This window comes from Periplaneta americana, chromosome 3 (assembly GCF_040183065.1).
Source record: "Periplaneta americana isolate PAMFEO1 chromosome 3, P.americana_PAMFEO1_priV1, whole genome shotgun sequence".
Classification (NCBI taxonomy): domain Eukaryota; kingdom Metazoa; phylum Arthropoda; class Insecta; order Blattodea; family Blattidae; genus Periplaneta; species Periplaneta americana.
In genome coordinates, this window is record NC_091119.1 from 64,715,267 (window position 1) to 64,728,286 (window position 13,020).

Genomic DNA, 13,020 nt, shown 5'->3' on the forward strand with positions numbered 1-13,020 from the left:
TTGTTTTCAATTTTAGAGCTCTTGCACCTACTTGGTCTGTTTAGTCACCACTATCTTCTTGGTAACTTGAAATCTCACCTAGTTGAATATTGTTCTTCGGAGTTTCTGTTTTCTTTTTCTTAAAAATATTCATTTTTTTGAAGAAACTGTTTGCTTCTTTCTCCTTTTGATATGTCTGCAAATGAGAAAGTCGATAATTATGCAAAACAGGCAACATATTTGCATCCAAGACCTCTCCAAGTGATATCTCTATCCAGTGCTTTTGCTTCAGTAAAGTCTCATTTTATAAACCTATGGATCAACAATTGGCTCTCTTCTGACAAAGGAAAAATTTTACAGTCTATACAAAAAAAACATAATGACCTGGATATGTATAAAATCTTGCCCAGACATGTTTAAACATTTTTAACAAGAGCCAGAACAGGTCACATTGTCACACAATTGTACCTACACCGATTTCACATTTCTAATAATCCTACTTGTCTGTGGTGTAATAATCATGATGAAGATCTGGAACACATTCTTCTATACTGTCCATCCATAAACCACAAAAGAAGTAAATTAAAATCACCAGTACCAGTTGCATAAGATACAGCCCTGCAGTATATATTGACTACACCCCACCTCTAGCTACTAGTAACAGGCATCTATAATGAACACCGATCAAAATATCCCTCTTTTCTCGTGAAAAACAACAACTGAACAGACTACAGTGGACTGTAGTGGACTTTATGTTGTCAGCAAACAGCTGGACACATTAAGAAGATTGATTGATTGATTGATTGATTTTCCTCACCCATCTGAGTCATAACATTTCGATTCTTTTTGCACACTGATGCAATAGCTTTTGTCTCACTTTCTTCAATAAAAGGGACGCTTCGCTTCTCCTGAAAAGCAGACAGATTGATTGCCTACGTAAGGGGTCTGGTTCTTAATCTAATATGCTATAAGGTAAGAGCACCAGTAGTCGACATGTTAAGAAAATGTGTACTGTTTTTTTCAATCCTCCGACTGTACTTTACTGTCAGAAATAATTTTAAAAATATATTCTGACACCTGCAAATCCCTACTTTAACCTACAAAAACTTACATTGAAAATTTAGAATCTGTAACAAAGCTGCACGCTAAAAATTATCTTCATTGCCATAACAAAGTATAAAACATGAACCAAAGTTCACGCATCATTTCTAACAAGTGGAATAATAATTATTTGTGGTAGACGGGGTTGAGACATTTGATTGATTTACTCCTATTTCCTTTCCAGTCTTAATTTACTATCATCCATAAAATAAAACAAATTAATAAAATCTTACTGCCATTGTGGTATACCAACAGATCTAATGAGCGATGGCTGTTGTAAGAATCATCTAGGTACTTACGAATTTTGCCAAAAGGCCTAAATGTAAGTAATTATAATGACAATCTTAAAATACTGGAGAAGTGTTTACTTACTGATACATGTTTATTCAACACATGCTGTTTTATTTCTCTCAGATCATTTCTTATGTCTGTGATGGCCTGAAGTTGTTGCTCCGTATACTTCTGTCACACACAAAAATACTTTAATACCTATGACAATGTTATAATCAATTGTTGTTGTAGTAGGTTATTGTACGATACTTTATCAACATCTAGGTTATTTAGCATCTGAATGAGATGAAGGTGATAATGCCGGTGAAATGAGTCCGGGGTCTGGCACCGAAAGTTACCCAGCATTTGCTCATATTGGGTCGAGGGAAAACCCCGGAAAAAATCTCAACCAGGTAACTTGCTTCAACCGGGAATCGAACCCGGGCCACCTGGTTTTGCGGCCAGATGCGCTAATTGTTACTCCACAAGTGTGGACGTTATAATCAATGTACAATAATGGTAATATTTCAATATTGGTTCACATGTAATATTCGAATTCTATTCACTCCTAATCATAATTTACTTTTTATCTTACTTTCCAGACCACTTTCTTGATTTTTCTGTGCACACAGTCGCCACTTAACATCCATTGTTATTATTTGTTACACAAGTATGGTCAGTTTAGTCACTGTTACTATTTATAATAGGAGCACAGGATATTGGCATCACATCACACCACACCACATAAACCGTTATCTCAAGTATGCAAATTCCGATTTAAAACATGTTTACGGTTATTGTTCCCTTACCAATTCTAAGAAAGGTATTGAAAGTTTCAGAAGTACAGGCATACTCAATATATAGTTAACAGCTCCGTCTACACCCTGTGCAATTACTTAAGGGTTAAAAGTTTTCTTTGTACCTACAGAACAAATTTGGACAAGTTTACTGTACATAGACGTAAAAAGAAAAAGGTAAAGGTATCAGGTATCCCTGTCACATGCCATGAAGGCACTTGGAGGGGGACATGGAGGTAGAGCCCCATGCTTTCCATGACCTTGGCACTAGATTGAGGTGGTGTGGTTGGCACCACGCTCTGACCACCTTTTACCCCCGCAAAAGACCCGGTACTCAATTTTATAGGAGGCTGAGTGAACCTTGGGACCGTTCTGAAAGTTTGGCAACGAGAAAAAATCTTGTTACCACTCGGGATCAAACCCCGGACCTTCCAGTCCGTATCCAGCTGCTCTACCAACTGAGCTACCGTACATAGATGTATTTTGATGAACTATTATTATACCATCCAATTACTGTATTTGGCATACCTTCTCTTCTTAATTGAAACACAGTGAAACTGAAAGTAGAAACAGCACAAACACAAATTTAATGGGGAGTGTAAAGAGAAGCTGGTACAGGCTAAAAGAGCCTAAGATGATAATGATAATTAGATACAGTATTTTGAAGCATAAATTCTTGTGTGATAATGATAGAAACTTTTTATAAATACCATTGCCATTCAAGTAAAAACTATGGAATTTTAAGTGTATATTTTCAGGTGTAATGACTCATAAACCTAAATAGTAACATAATAATTCAATAACTTAGGAGAAATAACCGTATAAACACTGAAAGACATCAATAAGTACTGTAAGTTATAGCATCTAAAATTAATTTTTTTATATTACATTATTTTATTTTAATTTTCAATAAGGAAAAAAGATGATTACCGGTACTGTATATTCTAGAAGAACCTACAATAAAGCTAATCATCGCTGTTCCCGCCAATATAGACAGAGATGGAGAAAACATTTTTAAAAGAATGCCTGACTTCATATGGTTGAAAGTATGTCCTTTAAAATGATGACATGAATCTAGTAAAACTGCAGTGGATCACTAGACTGTGTTTGATCTGGTTGAAACAGTGCAAAATCCCAATAGTGGACACGTTTTTGGATTAAAAAGTATCTGCTATTAAGAAAATGTAATTTTATATATGCAATATTATATTAGTGTTGAGATACATTATGTAATATTAGAGGGAAAGGAACTGGCCACCCTACCCCATTATCTCCTCGCCTAGTTGCCTCATAAGTGGTGCCTTCTTGTATTGCTTGTGAGGTTCAAACATGTCTTCGGACGGATGACTAAACAACAAATGTGTAAACTGCGTCCACCACTTTGGAGTAGTGGTCATCATGTCTGACTGCGAAATTAGTGGGCTCGGGATCAGATCCTGGTTGAGGTTTTTTCCCCGGAATTTTCCCTTGACCCATTAAGAGAAAATGCTGTGTAACTTTTGGTGTGGAACTCTCGATTCATTTCATCATCATTGTTTTTTTTGTTTTTACTCAAGTACTTTTAATAGCATTATTTTAGTTTATTTGCTTTTCTTTGGAACTGTATGCATTTATTTAAACTGAGAGAATATACGAAAAATTCTCTCACAGTTAATTTAGGTGTTAATCAGGGGCGGCCCTGCAATAAGAACTGCAGAGCTGCAGAACTGCCATTAACATGGACCTGTGAAATTAAAAATGTAAAATGTGCTTTTATGTAATCTAGTTCATTGATTCATTTCTATTGCCAATTAATTTTCCTTCAATTGAGATTTTACTGTCTAATATCCCCTGTGAAGCCACCAACATGATTTAGCTCCTTGAGATGACTGATATTGTACAGTGAAATGTGAAGAACGGTGTATGCAGCAGATGTACAGAACTACAACAATTGATCTGTCATGAGAACCCTGCTATTTTATGTCTCTAGGAGACACGCCTCTTGCCCGAAAACTCCCTGAGTATCTCGGGATACTACATTCACCGGAATGATCACCTTGCCGGTATTTGTGCCAACGGAGGTTGTGCCCTCCTACTCCGCCAAAGTATTTTTTTCCTCTGTTATCAACATTAACAGTCCACATCAATGCATAGTTGCTCGAGTAACTTTACCTACCATACAGTTTTCAATAGTCTCTGGTTACAGTATATGCCCCCAGACACACCTTTCACACTGCATAAATTGAACACATTCTCTCGCAGGTACCTGCTCCATATCTGGTAGTGGGGGATTTCAATGCATCCCACCACTCATGGGGCTCAAATTTCGGTGATGACAGAGGAAATAAAATAGCAGAGGTGTGTATCCTTCTAAATCTCATTACCCTGAATTCAGGGGAAGCAACACACCTATCCTTTGCTTATGGTACTTACTCCATGATAGGTATCTCCGTTTGTAGCCCAGTTTTGTCCACGCATTTCGAATGGTCTGTGATTCACGACTTACATGGTAGTGACCACTACCCCATCCGAATACACATGTCCGCTCTACGTCCTGCGGAATCTCACTCTCCAAACTGGGTTATTAAAAAGGCGGTCTGGGTCGGATTTTCGGAGTCCATATCATTAGATGAAAGTGTGGACTTCATAGTAGACCATTTCTCAAATGTGGTTATAAAGTCAGCGGAATTATCATTCCCCCGGTCGTCCTGCAGGCCAAAATGCTCCTCTGTCCCCTGGTGAACGGATGCCTGCAGAGATGCAATCCGAGACCGCAAACGTGCCTTACGTCAATTTGAATACCATCCGACCCAAGAAAATTTTGTCCAGTTTAAACGTCTTCGAGCCAAAGCTCGTTGCACTGTATGCGATGCTAAGAAGACGTCCTGGACAAACTACGTCAATTCATTGAAAAATAACGTCCCAGCTAACATCATATGGGACAAAATCCGTCGAATAATGGGGAAACATACTTCTGTAATTCTGGGCCTTTTGAACAATGGCGTAACGACCACCAGTTCCATAGAAATTGCTGAAATATTTGCTACCACTTTTGCACAAATAAGCAGCTCAAGGAATTATGACCCGGAATTTCTGAAAATTGAAGATCCTGCAGAAAAACGGAACCTAAATTTTAAATTTGATGACACTGAAGACTACAATGCACCGTTCACATCCGAGGAGCTGGAGGTGGCACTAGTCACATCTCCTGACACCTCCCCTGGCCCTGACAATATCCATAACCGCATGCTTTGCCATCTTCCGCCAGCTGAAAAATCCTTTCTTCTGTCAATATACAACAAATCTGGACTGAGGGTGTATTTCCATCTTTTTGGCGTTCCGCCATTGTAATCCCAGTCCAGAAACCGGGAAAGGATCTTTCTTTACCTGGCAGTTATAGGCCAATTTGTCTCACCAGCTGCATATGTAAGGTTATGGAAAAGATGATAAGTAAACGCCTGATTGGTACTGGAATCGGAAAACCGATTATCTAATATCCAATGTGGTTTTCGTAAGCACAGATCCGCCGCAGACCATCTTGTTCGGCTTGAGAGAGATGCGTTCCTCAAGAAGGAGCATCTTGTGACGGTTTTCTTTGATCTAGAAAAGGCTTACGATACCACATGGCAGTGTGGAATTGTGCAGACTCTGCATGATTGGGTACTTCGTGGTAGTCTACCAACGTTTATTGCGAAGTTCATGGCACAGCGGTATTTCCGAGTTCGAGTAGGCACGCTTTTTAACGAACATTTCCAAGAAAATGGCATTCCGCAGGGGTCTGTATTAAGCGTTCTTTTCTGCATTGCGATCTTTGGAATTGCCCCCTGTGTGAGTGACCGAGTATTTTCTCTGTTGTAAGTTGACTTCAGTTCATATTACAGCTCCCGATATCTTCCATCCATCAATCGACAGGTGCAACTGGTCATCACGTACTTTCAGAATAGGCTGTCCGCAATGGGTTTAAATTCTCCACTCTAAAAACGCACTGTGTCCACTTTTACAACCAACGTGGACTACATCCACATCCTGAACTGCGTCTTAATGGAGTGGAGTTGCAATATAGAGACACTGCGAGATTTTTGGGCGTTATCTTTGATTATAAATTAACGTGGGACGCGCATATACGTGACTTGAGACGGTGTTGTGAAAAATCGTTAAATATTTTACACCTTTTGTCAGAGGTTCGCTGGGGTGCAGACCGCATAGTGCTTTTACGTCTTTATCGTGCTCTTATCCGGTCAAAACTGGAATATGGCGTTTTATTTATGGCTCAGCAAATAAATCGAAGTTACGTCTCTTAGACACTCCATCATCATGGGATATGACTCACTGCAGGGGCCTTCCAAACGAGTTGGATAGAGAGCCTGTATTGCGAAGTGGGAGACCATCACTGTATTGGCAACGTAATGTCTTGTTGTGCTCATATGCGGTTAAGCTCCGCTCACAACCCGAGTACAATTATTACGACTCCTTTTATCATCTGTCTCTTTACTGCCGATGCAGTGAAAATCCACGAAGACTTCGTCCAGCAGGTGTGCGGTTATGTGAATTGCTCTCTGAGCTCGACATCTGCCTGCCAACAGTTCGTACACTGGAATATACGGCCACTCCACCGTGGATTCTGCGACGTCCCACGTTTGATGTAAGTCTGAGCCGAAGTTTTAAGAATTATACACCAGCTTTTGTTTATAGACTTCGTTTTAGTGAACTTTTATCACAGTTTCCAAATTACTCGTTAGTTTTTACGAGGCAGCGGATGCTGCAGCAGGGGATGGTGCTATGAATGGGTCTGAGGTGTATTGGCGTGAGAGGTGGCAAGATATTCAAAATTACCTGAAACATACGTTATGGTGGCAATGGGAAGGAGAATGGTCTGCACAAGAGGGAAATAAATTATGAAGAATAAAGAACACTGTTCAAGGTTGGGATTCGTCCAGAAGAGCGTCACGACACAAAGAAGTTTTACTCACCCGGATGAGGATTGGCCACTGTCATCTGACACATGGCTATCTCCTACGTGGCGAGTCTCAGCTGAAGTGTGATATATGCCATGTTCCACTTACGGTGGAACATTTTTTATTACAGTGTAGAAAATATGACTGTCCATCAGCAATATGGAATTCGACCAACTCTACGTGACGCTCTTGGAAATGATTTTAATTGTACAAATGCAGTTCTGAGATTTTTATCGAATACAGTATTTGACAGGGTGATTTAGTTTTTTTTTACCCATTTTACTTATCCTCCGAACCCTTTACATCCGGAGGTTGTATTCATTGTTTTATATATATTTTTTAATACTTGACAATTCGGATCTTTTACATCCGAGCATTTTATAAATGCGCCAGGTAATTTGTTTCTGGTGGCATTTGTTTTATTATTTTATTGTTTGTTTTTAAATCTAGTTTGGGTCTGCGAATTGCTCACTTTTATGATTTTTATGCGTCACCTTGTTGAAACTGCATTTGTGAACCTCGTTTTAACCGTGACAACGCTTTTTCATTCTTTTAAACATTCTGATTATTGTACTGTGTTTCTGTTTTGTGAAGGATTTTAGATAAGGGCGCAAATAGCCATAGTAGCTGACGCGCCCTTTTAAACTTCACTAACTAACTAACGTCACTGCTAGAAATATTAAAATATTGTAACACAGCCTGTTTCTGCGTATTGGACTAACATTCAGAAACAAGATGAAAGTGTTTCGAAGAATAGATATGTTCTATCAAAAAATAATTAACTGTGTGAAATTCTATGGCGCATTTGAATTAGCGATGCAAGGACTTGCCGAATTAGAAGATTCAGCAAACCGCTGCATATTTCAGGGTTTGACTGATTTTACTCCACATTTAGATTAAATTTTCGAAGATCATTTATAGGGCTCGTCACAATTCAAAGGAACTACAAAAACAATTCAAAATGGATTGCTGTATAGAAATAAAATTATCGAAGGAACTTAAAGAAGCTTGTTATGTTGCAATAATGGTTAAACGAAGCAATGGACACATTCACATAATCACAATTAAATTAAATTTAAATTAAATGGTTTTAGTCCCTCATCCTCCGTTATATCGAAGATGAAGTACCAGTAGTGAGGTTATGGAAATTTATCTTTATTGCCACCAAAACATGACGCTGAAAGTGTGGTACATACTATCTTAATGGAATATAGGCCTAACAAAAATTCAGTCGGTTACTGAACCACGTAAATTAATAGTGCTGTGTTAATGGCGGGGCTAACGTTATGAGTGGGAAACATGGAGAGTTATAGAAAATATATATTTGTTTATTTATTTATTTAAATATGTATGTGTGTGTCCTACAGCTCATTTCTCGCGCTGTTATGCCAAAGAATTAAATTTAGTAATGCAACAAACACGTTCACAAACTATTAAAGTTACGATACTTTATTCCAAATCTGTAGGAACTTCTAGCTCTCTGACGTGATAATGTCTTATAATTTCATCTGCTGGAATGGGTACAGCTAGTAAAGAGGGCGTAACTAAATTCACTTGGAGTTAAAAGCATTTCAATGGTAAAAAGTTCCTGATGGTTGTTCATTCAGGTATCAACATGTGGGACATATCTCCACTACGTGACTAGTTGTGCTGTGTGGAAGAGGTGTAGCGCACAGGGTGGGTAGGGCATGCGGATAGTTGGAGTACAATTTAAGCACACTTAAATGCCATCGACCTGGGCTGGGATCGAACCCGCAACCTCGAGCACAGAAGGCCAGCGCTATACTGACTACGCTACCCAGGCCGACTTCCTGTCGGTATCTGTAAAATGATATGCTGGTTGGAAGCTAGGTAGATTTCTAATATGTAACTGTATTGCCGAAATACAGACTTCTTTGATAGTCGTTTTAGGTTTGCTTGAGAGTTCGTGTTATCTTTGCAGATTGAATTGTCAGTACAGCAGAGCTATGGACGGGCAGCAGGTTCCTGTGAAGCTGAATCTGATCTCTGCAGTTGACCAGAACATGGACATTGGACGGAATCACGGCTTTCCCTGGAGCATTCCTTCAGAGTTCAACTTCCTCGAGAGGACCTCCTAACCCCGAATAAGCGGCCCAAATCGACAGAATGCTGTCATTATTGGCTGTCGTACATGGGAAACGATGGAAGCTGTGGTGTCAAAACCTCACCCTGGTGCATTGAATATTGTATTAAGCCAATTCAAACCACCAGAACCTCTTGCATTCCCCAACACTATCGTGTGTGCCTTGTTGGAATAAGCATTGAAGAAGCTGTCCACAGATCCCAGGTACAGGGATCTGATTGATAAGGTTTGGGTGTTGGGAGGGGCTGAGGTCTATAGGGTGGCGCTTCTCCAATACATAACAGTACTAACAATAAATGTTCAATAATTTAAACTTACCATGCTCACAGTTGCTGAAAATGGCCCTTGTTTGCCACCACACACAACTGACACCTTCTGATAAATGAATGAACAACACTCTGAAGTTCCACATCATTGATAGCTTGGATTTCTTCTCGTACATAGTCTTTTAGTTCATCTATAGAATGAGGATTTTTCCTATAAACCCTACCTTTTAGTGTTCCCCATAAATAAAAGTCACAGGGTGTTATATCTGGGCTTTGTGGAGACCTGAAATTATTACTGATTAGTCTCGTACAGAAAATAAGCCTCAATTCCCTCATTGACACGGCAGCTGTATGAGCAGTGGCGGAATCTTGTTGGCAATAAACTGACATTCGTTCTGCACAAGAACACTACGTTTTCTGCTTGATTTTCGATTCTTCACTGAGCCTGTTTCTTTAAATCTTTTAGCGAGTCGTCTATGTAATTGATTTGGCAGAAGGCACAGGTCTGTTTGGAAACTCTATTCGAAATTTTCGTCTTGTTTTCGTACACGATCTTCTACCTTTTATCAACGTATTGTACATTTACACACGTTCACACAGAGAAATTGTTGCTAGGCATTACCTATATACACAATAATCACTAAACTTTGTACACTAACATTGTACACTTGAAGATTCGAGAGTTTCATTACAAGCTAAGTACACTGAATGCCATATGGCTACTGGAGCTCAATTGCGTGGGACAAACAGCGTGTGGCAGAAACCATGCAGGGCGCAGGTGGCCACTCTTTTCTGAGATATATGATAATAATAGCTCTGTACTTCTCACAAGTAACTTAACATACTTTTTCTTAGTGCAGGTATTATTTCAAAAGTTAAACAATATGAAAACTTGACCAAGTAATAAATAAACAGTTCTCTAGCTAATATTGTTAGTTTTTGTAATCCAAAAGGGTTAATTATTAGAATGCAGTCTTTATTCGTAATCTGACATGAAACAGAACTAAATCTAAGTATTCTTGGAATTGTAACAAAACAAAATTTGTGGTATTGTTGAGAACTGCTGTTCTTACAGCAAAATTTTTGTATCTATAAAAATCGTATAAGATTCTTTGATATAAAAAAGTAAACTTTCTTTTATAAAGCATAGTTATATCACAGTCTAGTACATACAGTCACGAAGCTTGAGTTGATGAGGGTACTAGGAACAATAGACTGTGCAGGTACTATTTCGCATTGTCTGTAACACTAGCCAACAAAATTTTACCATTTTTGTGTAACCGGAATGAAAACAGCTAATCTTTATGTTTTCGGGTGTGCTGATAACGAAAGTGATAGTGAAAATGCAAGATTAGCTCTCGTTTTGAAGTTATGCTAACTATACATTATTGCCTATATAAGCTTATTGCATGTATTTACCTTAGTGTTATCCCTTGGGGGAAGGTCACTGAAGGTGCAATCGCTTTGCCTGGTGTTCATAGTTTTGAGCTGGTGATTCCCTGATTAGTGTCCTGCAATAATCGGGTAATATTGGTGCACTCCACTTTCCCTGGTATCTCATTTTCACGTCCGAAATTTGCTGGTGGAAGCGTTCCCATGCTCGTCGCTTACAGCACCACAGTTGTCAAGGAAGTAGTCCAAGTGGAAATGTAAGAAAGTATCTTTAAGGACATGTTGCACTCCAGACTATTGTAGCAATGCAGAAGATTTGTCACAAGATCCTTATGGTTTTCTGCCCTCTTATTTCCTAGAAAGTTTGTTGACACTTGAACAAAGGCATCCCAAGCTAACTTTTCATCACCTGTCAGGATGGTGTTGAAATGCTCATCTTTGTGCAATTTGCGTATCTGGAGACCCACAAAAATCCCCCTCTTTTATTTTTGCCTCACTAAGATGTGGAAATTTCTCGCGCAAATAGAGAAATGATTCCCCAGTTTTATCCATGGACTTAACGAAGTTTTCCACTAGGCCCAATTTTATATGAAGAGCAGGAAGAATTATGTTCTTGGATTCGACCAGTTGCTCGTGCATAACATTGTGAGACTCTGGTTCAAGTGATTGACGCTTAGGCCAATCTTTCTTTTTATAATGAAGTGCTTTGGCGCTCCTATCCCAGAGGCACAGGAAGCAACAGAATTTGGTGTAGTCATGTTGTAGTCCAAGTAATATGACTATGACTTTCAGATCCCCGTAAATCTGCCAATTAAACTTGTCACAGTTCAATCGCAATAACAATTGTTTCATGTTATCATATGTTTCTTTCATGTAAGGTGCATACCATCGGAACTGATGGTAACACGTTGCCATTATGCAGCAGCACACACTTGAGACTTTGAAGGAGTCGATGAACAACCTCCACTCATCATTTTTAGTCTATGGCCATAGCTGTCATTAGTCCCTGTACATTACTACAACATACAGAGTTCTTTTCACGTTCGAAAAATGGAAGGAATGGTATATGGTGGTTACGGAACGCAGTCACATTTACCGTTTTATCAAGACAATTCCACTGTTGTAGTCTTGACATCAACAGTTCAGCTTTACCTTTCGGCAATTCAAGATCTCGCACTAGCCATTAAGTTCACACTGTGTTATTTTGTGAATCTCTGTACACTCATCGTTACACACAAAATCAGCAACTGGGTTTTGAAGTTGATGGTGCAGCACTAGTTTCACTGCCGTCCTCAACTCTATCACTATCACAATCAGATGGGACAGGAACAGGCAGTCCTTCTCCGTGAGGCACCGGTTGCATGACCGACGATATGTTAGGATATGTCAAGGAAGACTTTTTCTTCTTGGAAATATCATGTGTTAATGGAGTTGTCATACAAAAGTAACAATCATTCACATGGTTTGATGGTTCACGCCAGATCATGGGTATAGCAAAGCCCATGGAAGATCATTTACGATTCAACCACGAATGAAGACTCGAGACAAAAGATATGCAACATACATGAGGAGCCCAGGGCTTGTCCTGGTCCCCGATTTCACAGCTAAAGTACAGTCTGTACGCCTTCCTAATATATGGATTTTGAGGAAAAAGATGATAAACCGCACAGACTGAGTCATGCGGAATTGACTGATTTCATTAGAGACCTTGACCTGTCAAAGGAAAAGGCAGAAATTCTAGGGTCTAGACTACAGCAATGGAATCTTCTTGAACGTGATGTCAGGGTCTCACAGGACAGACGTTACAGGGATCTGCTTCCCTTTTTTGAGAAGAAAAACAATCTTGTTGTTTGCTGCAACATTAATGGCTTGATGAAATGTTTGAATTTGAACCATGATCCAATGAATGGAGGCTATTCATAGACTCCTCCAAGTTTAGTTTGAAAGCTGTATTACTTCACAATGGCAACTGTCTTCCTTCTATACCTGTTGGTCAAGCAGTTCACAAGCAGTTATGCAAATATGACAGCCCTCTTCGATTCAGTCAAATATCATGAACACAAGTGGAAAATCTGTGGTGATCTAAAAGTCATTGCTGTACTCTTAGGAATGCAACTGGGGTACACAAAATATTACTGCTTTTTATGTATGTGGAACAGCAGGGATAGGAAATCACA

The 13,020-nt window shown here is 39.2% G+C and overlaps 1 protein-coding gene across 3 annotated transcripts in view; it reads right to left on the reverse strand.

Annotated features, from left to right (window-relative positions):
* The window catches only part of LOC138696106 (uncharacterized), an 88,705-nt gene that overhangs the window by 40,311 nt on the left and 35,374 nt on the right, over positions 1–13,020 (reverse strand). For all 3 annotated transcript variants that reach the window (XM_069820653.1, XM_069820650.1, XM_069820649.1), the window contains 2 exons: positions 1,453–1,542; positions 79–175 (listed from right to left, as the gene is read on the reverse strand). Coding sequence is in view for 1 of the 3 variants with exons in the window: in XM_069820649.1 (XP_069676750.1) it covers positions 79–133 (55 nt within the window). In the remaining 2 variants the exon portion in view is untranslated. The remainder of the gene's footprint in view (positions 1–78; positions 176–1,452; positions 1,543–13,020) is intronic.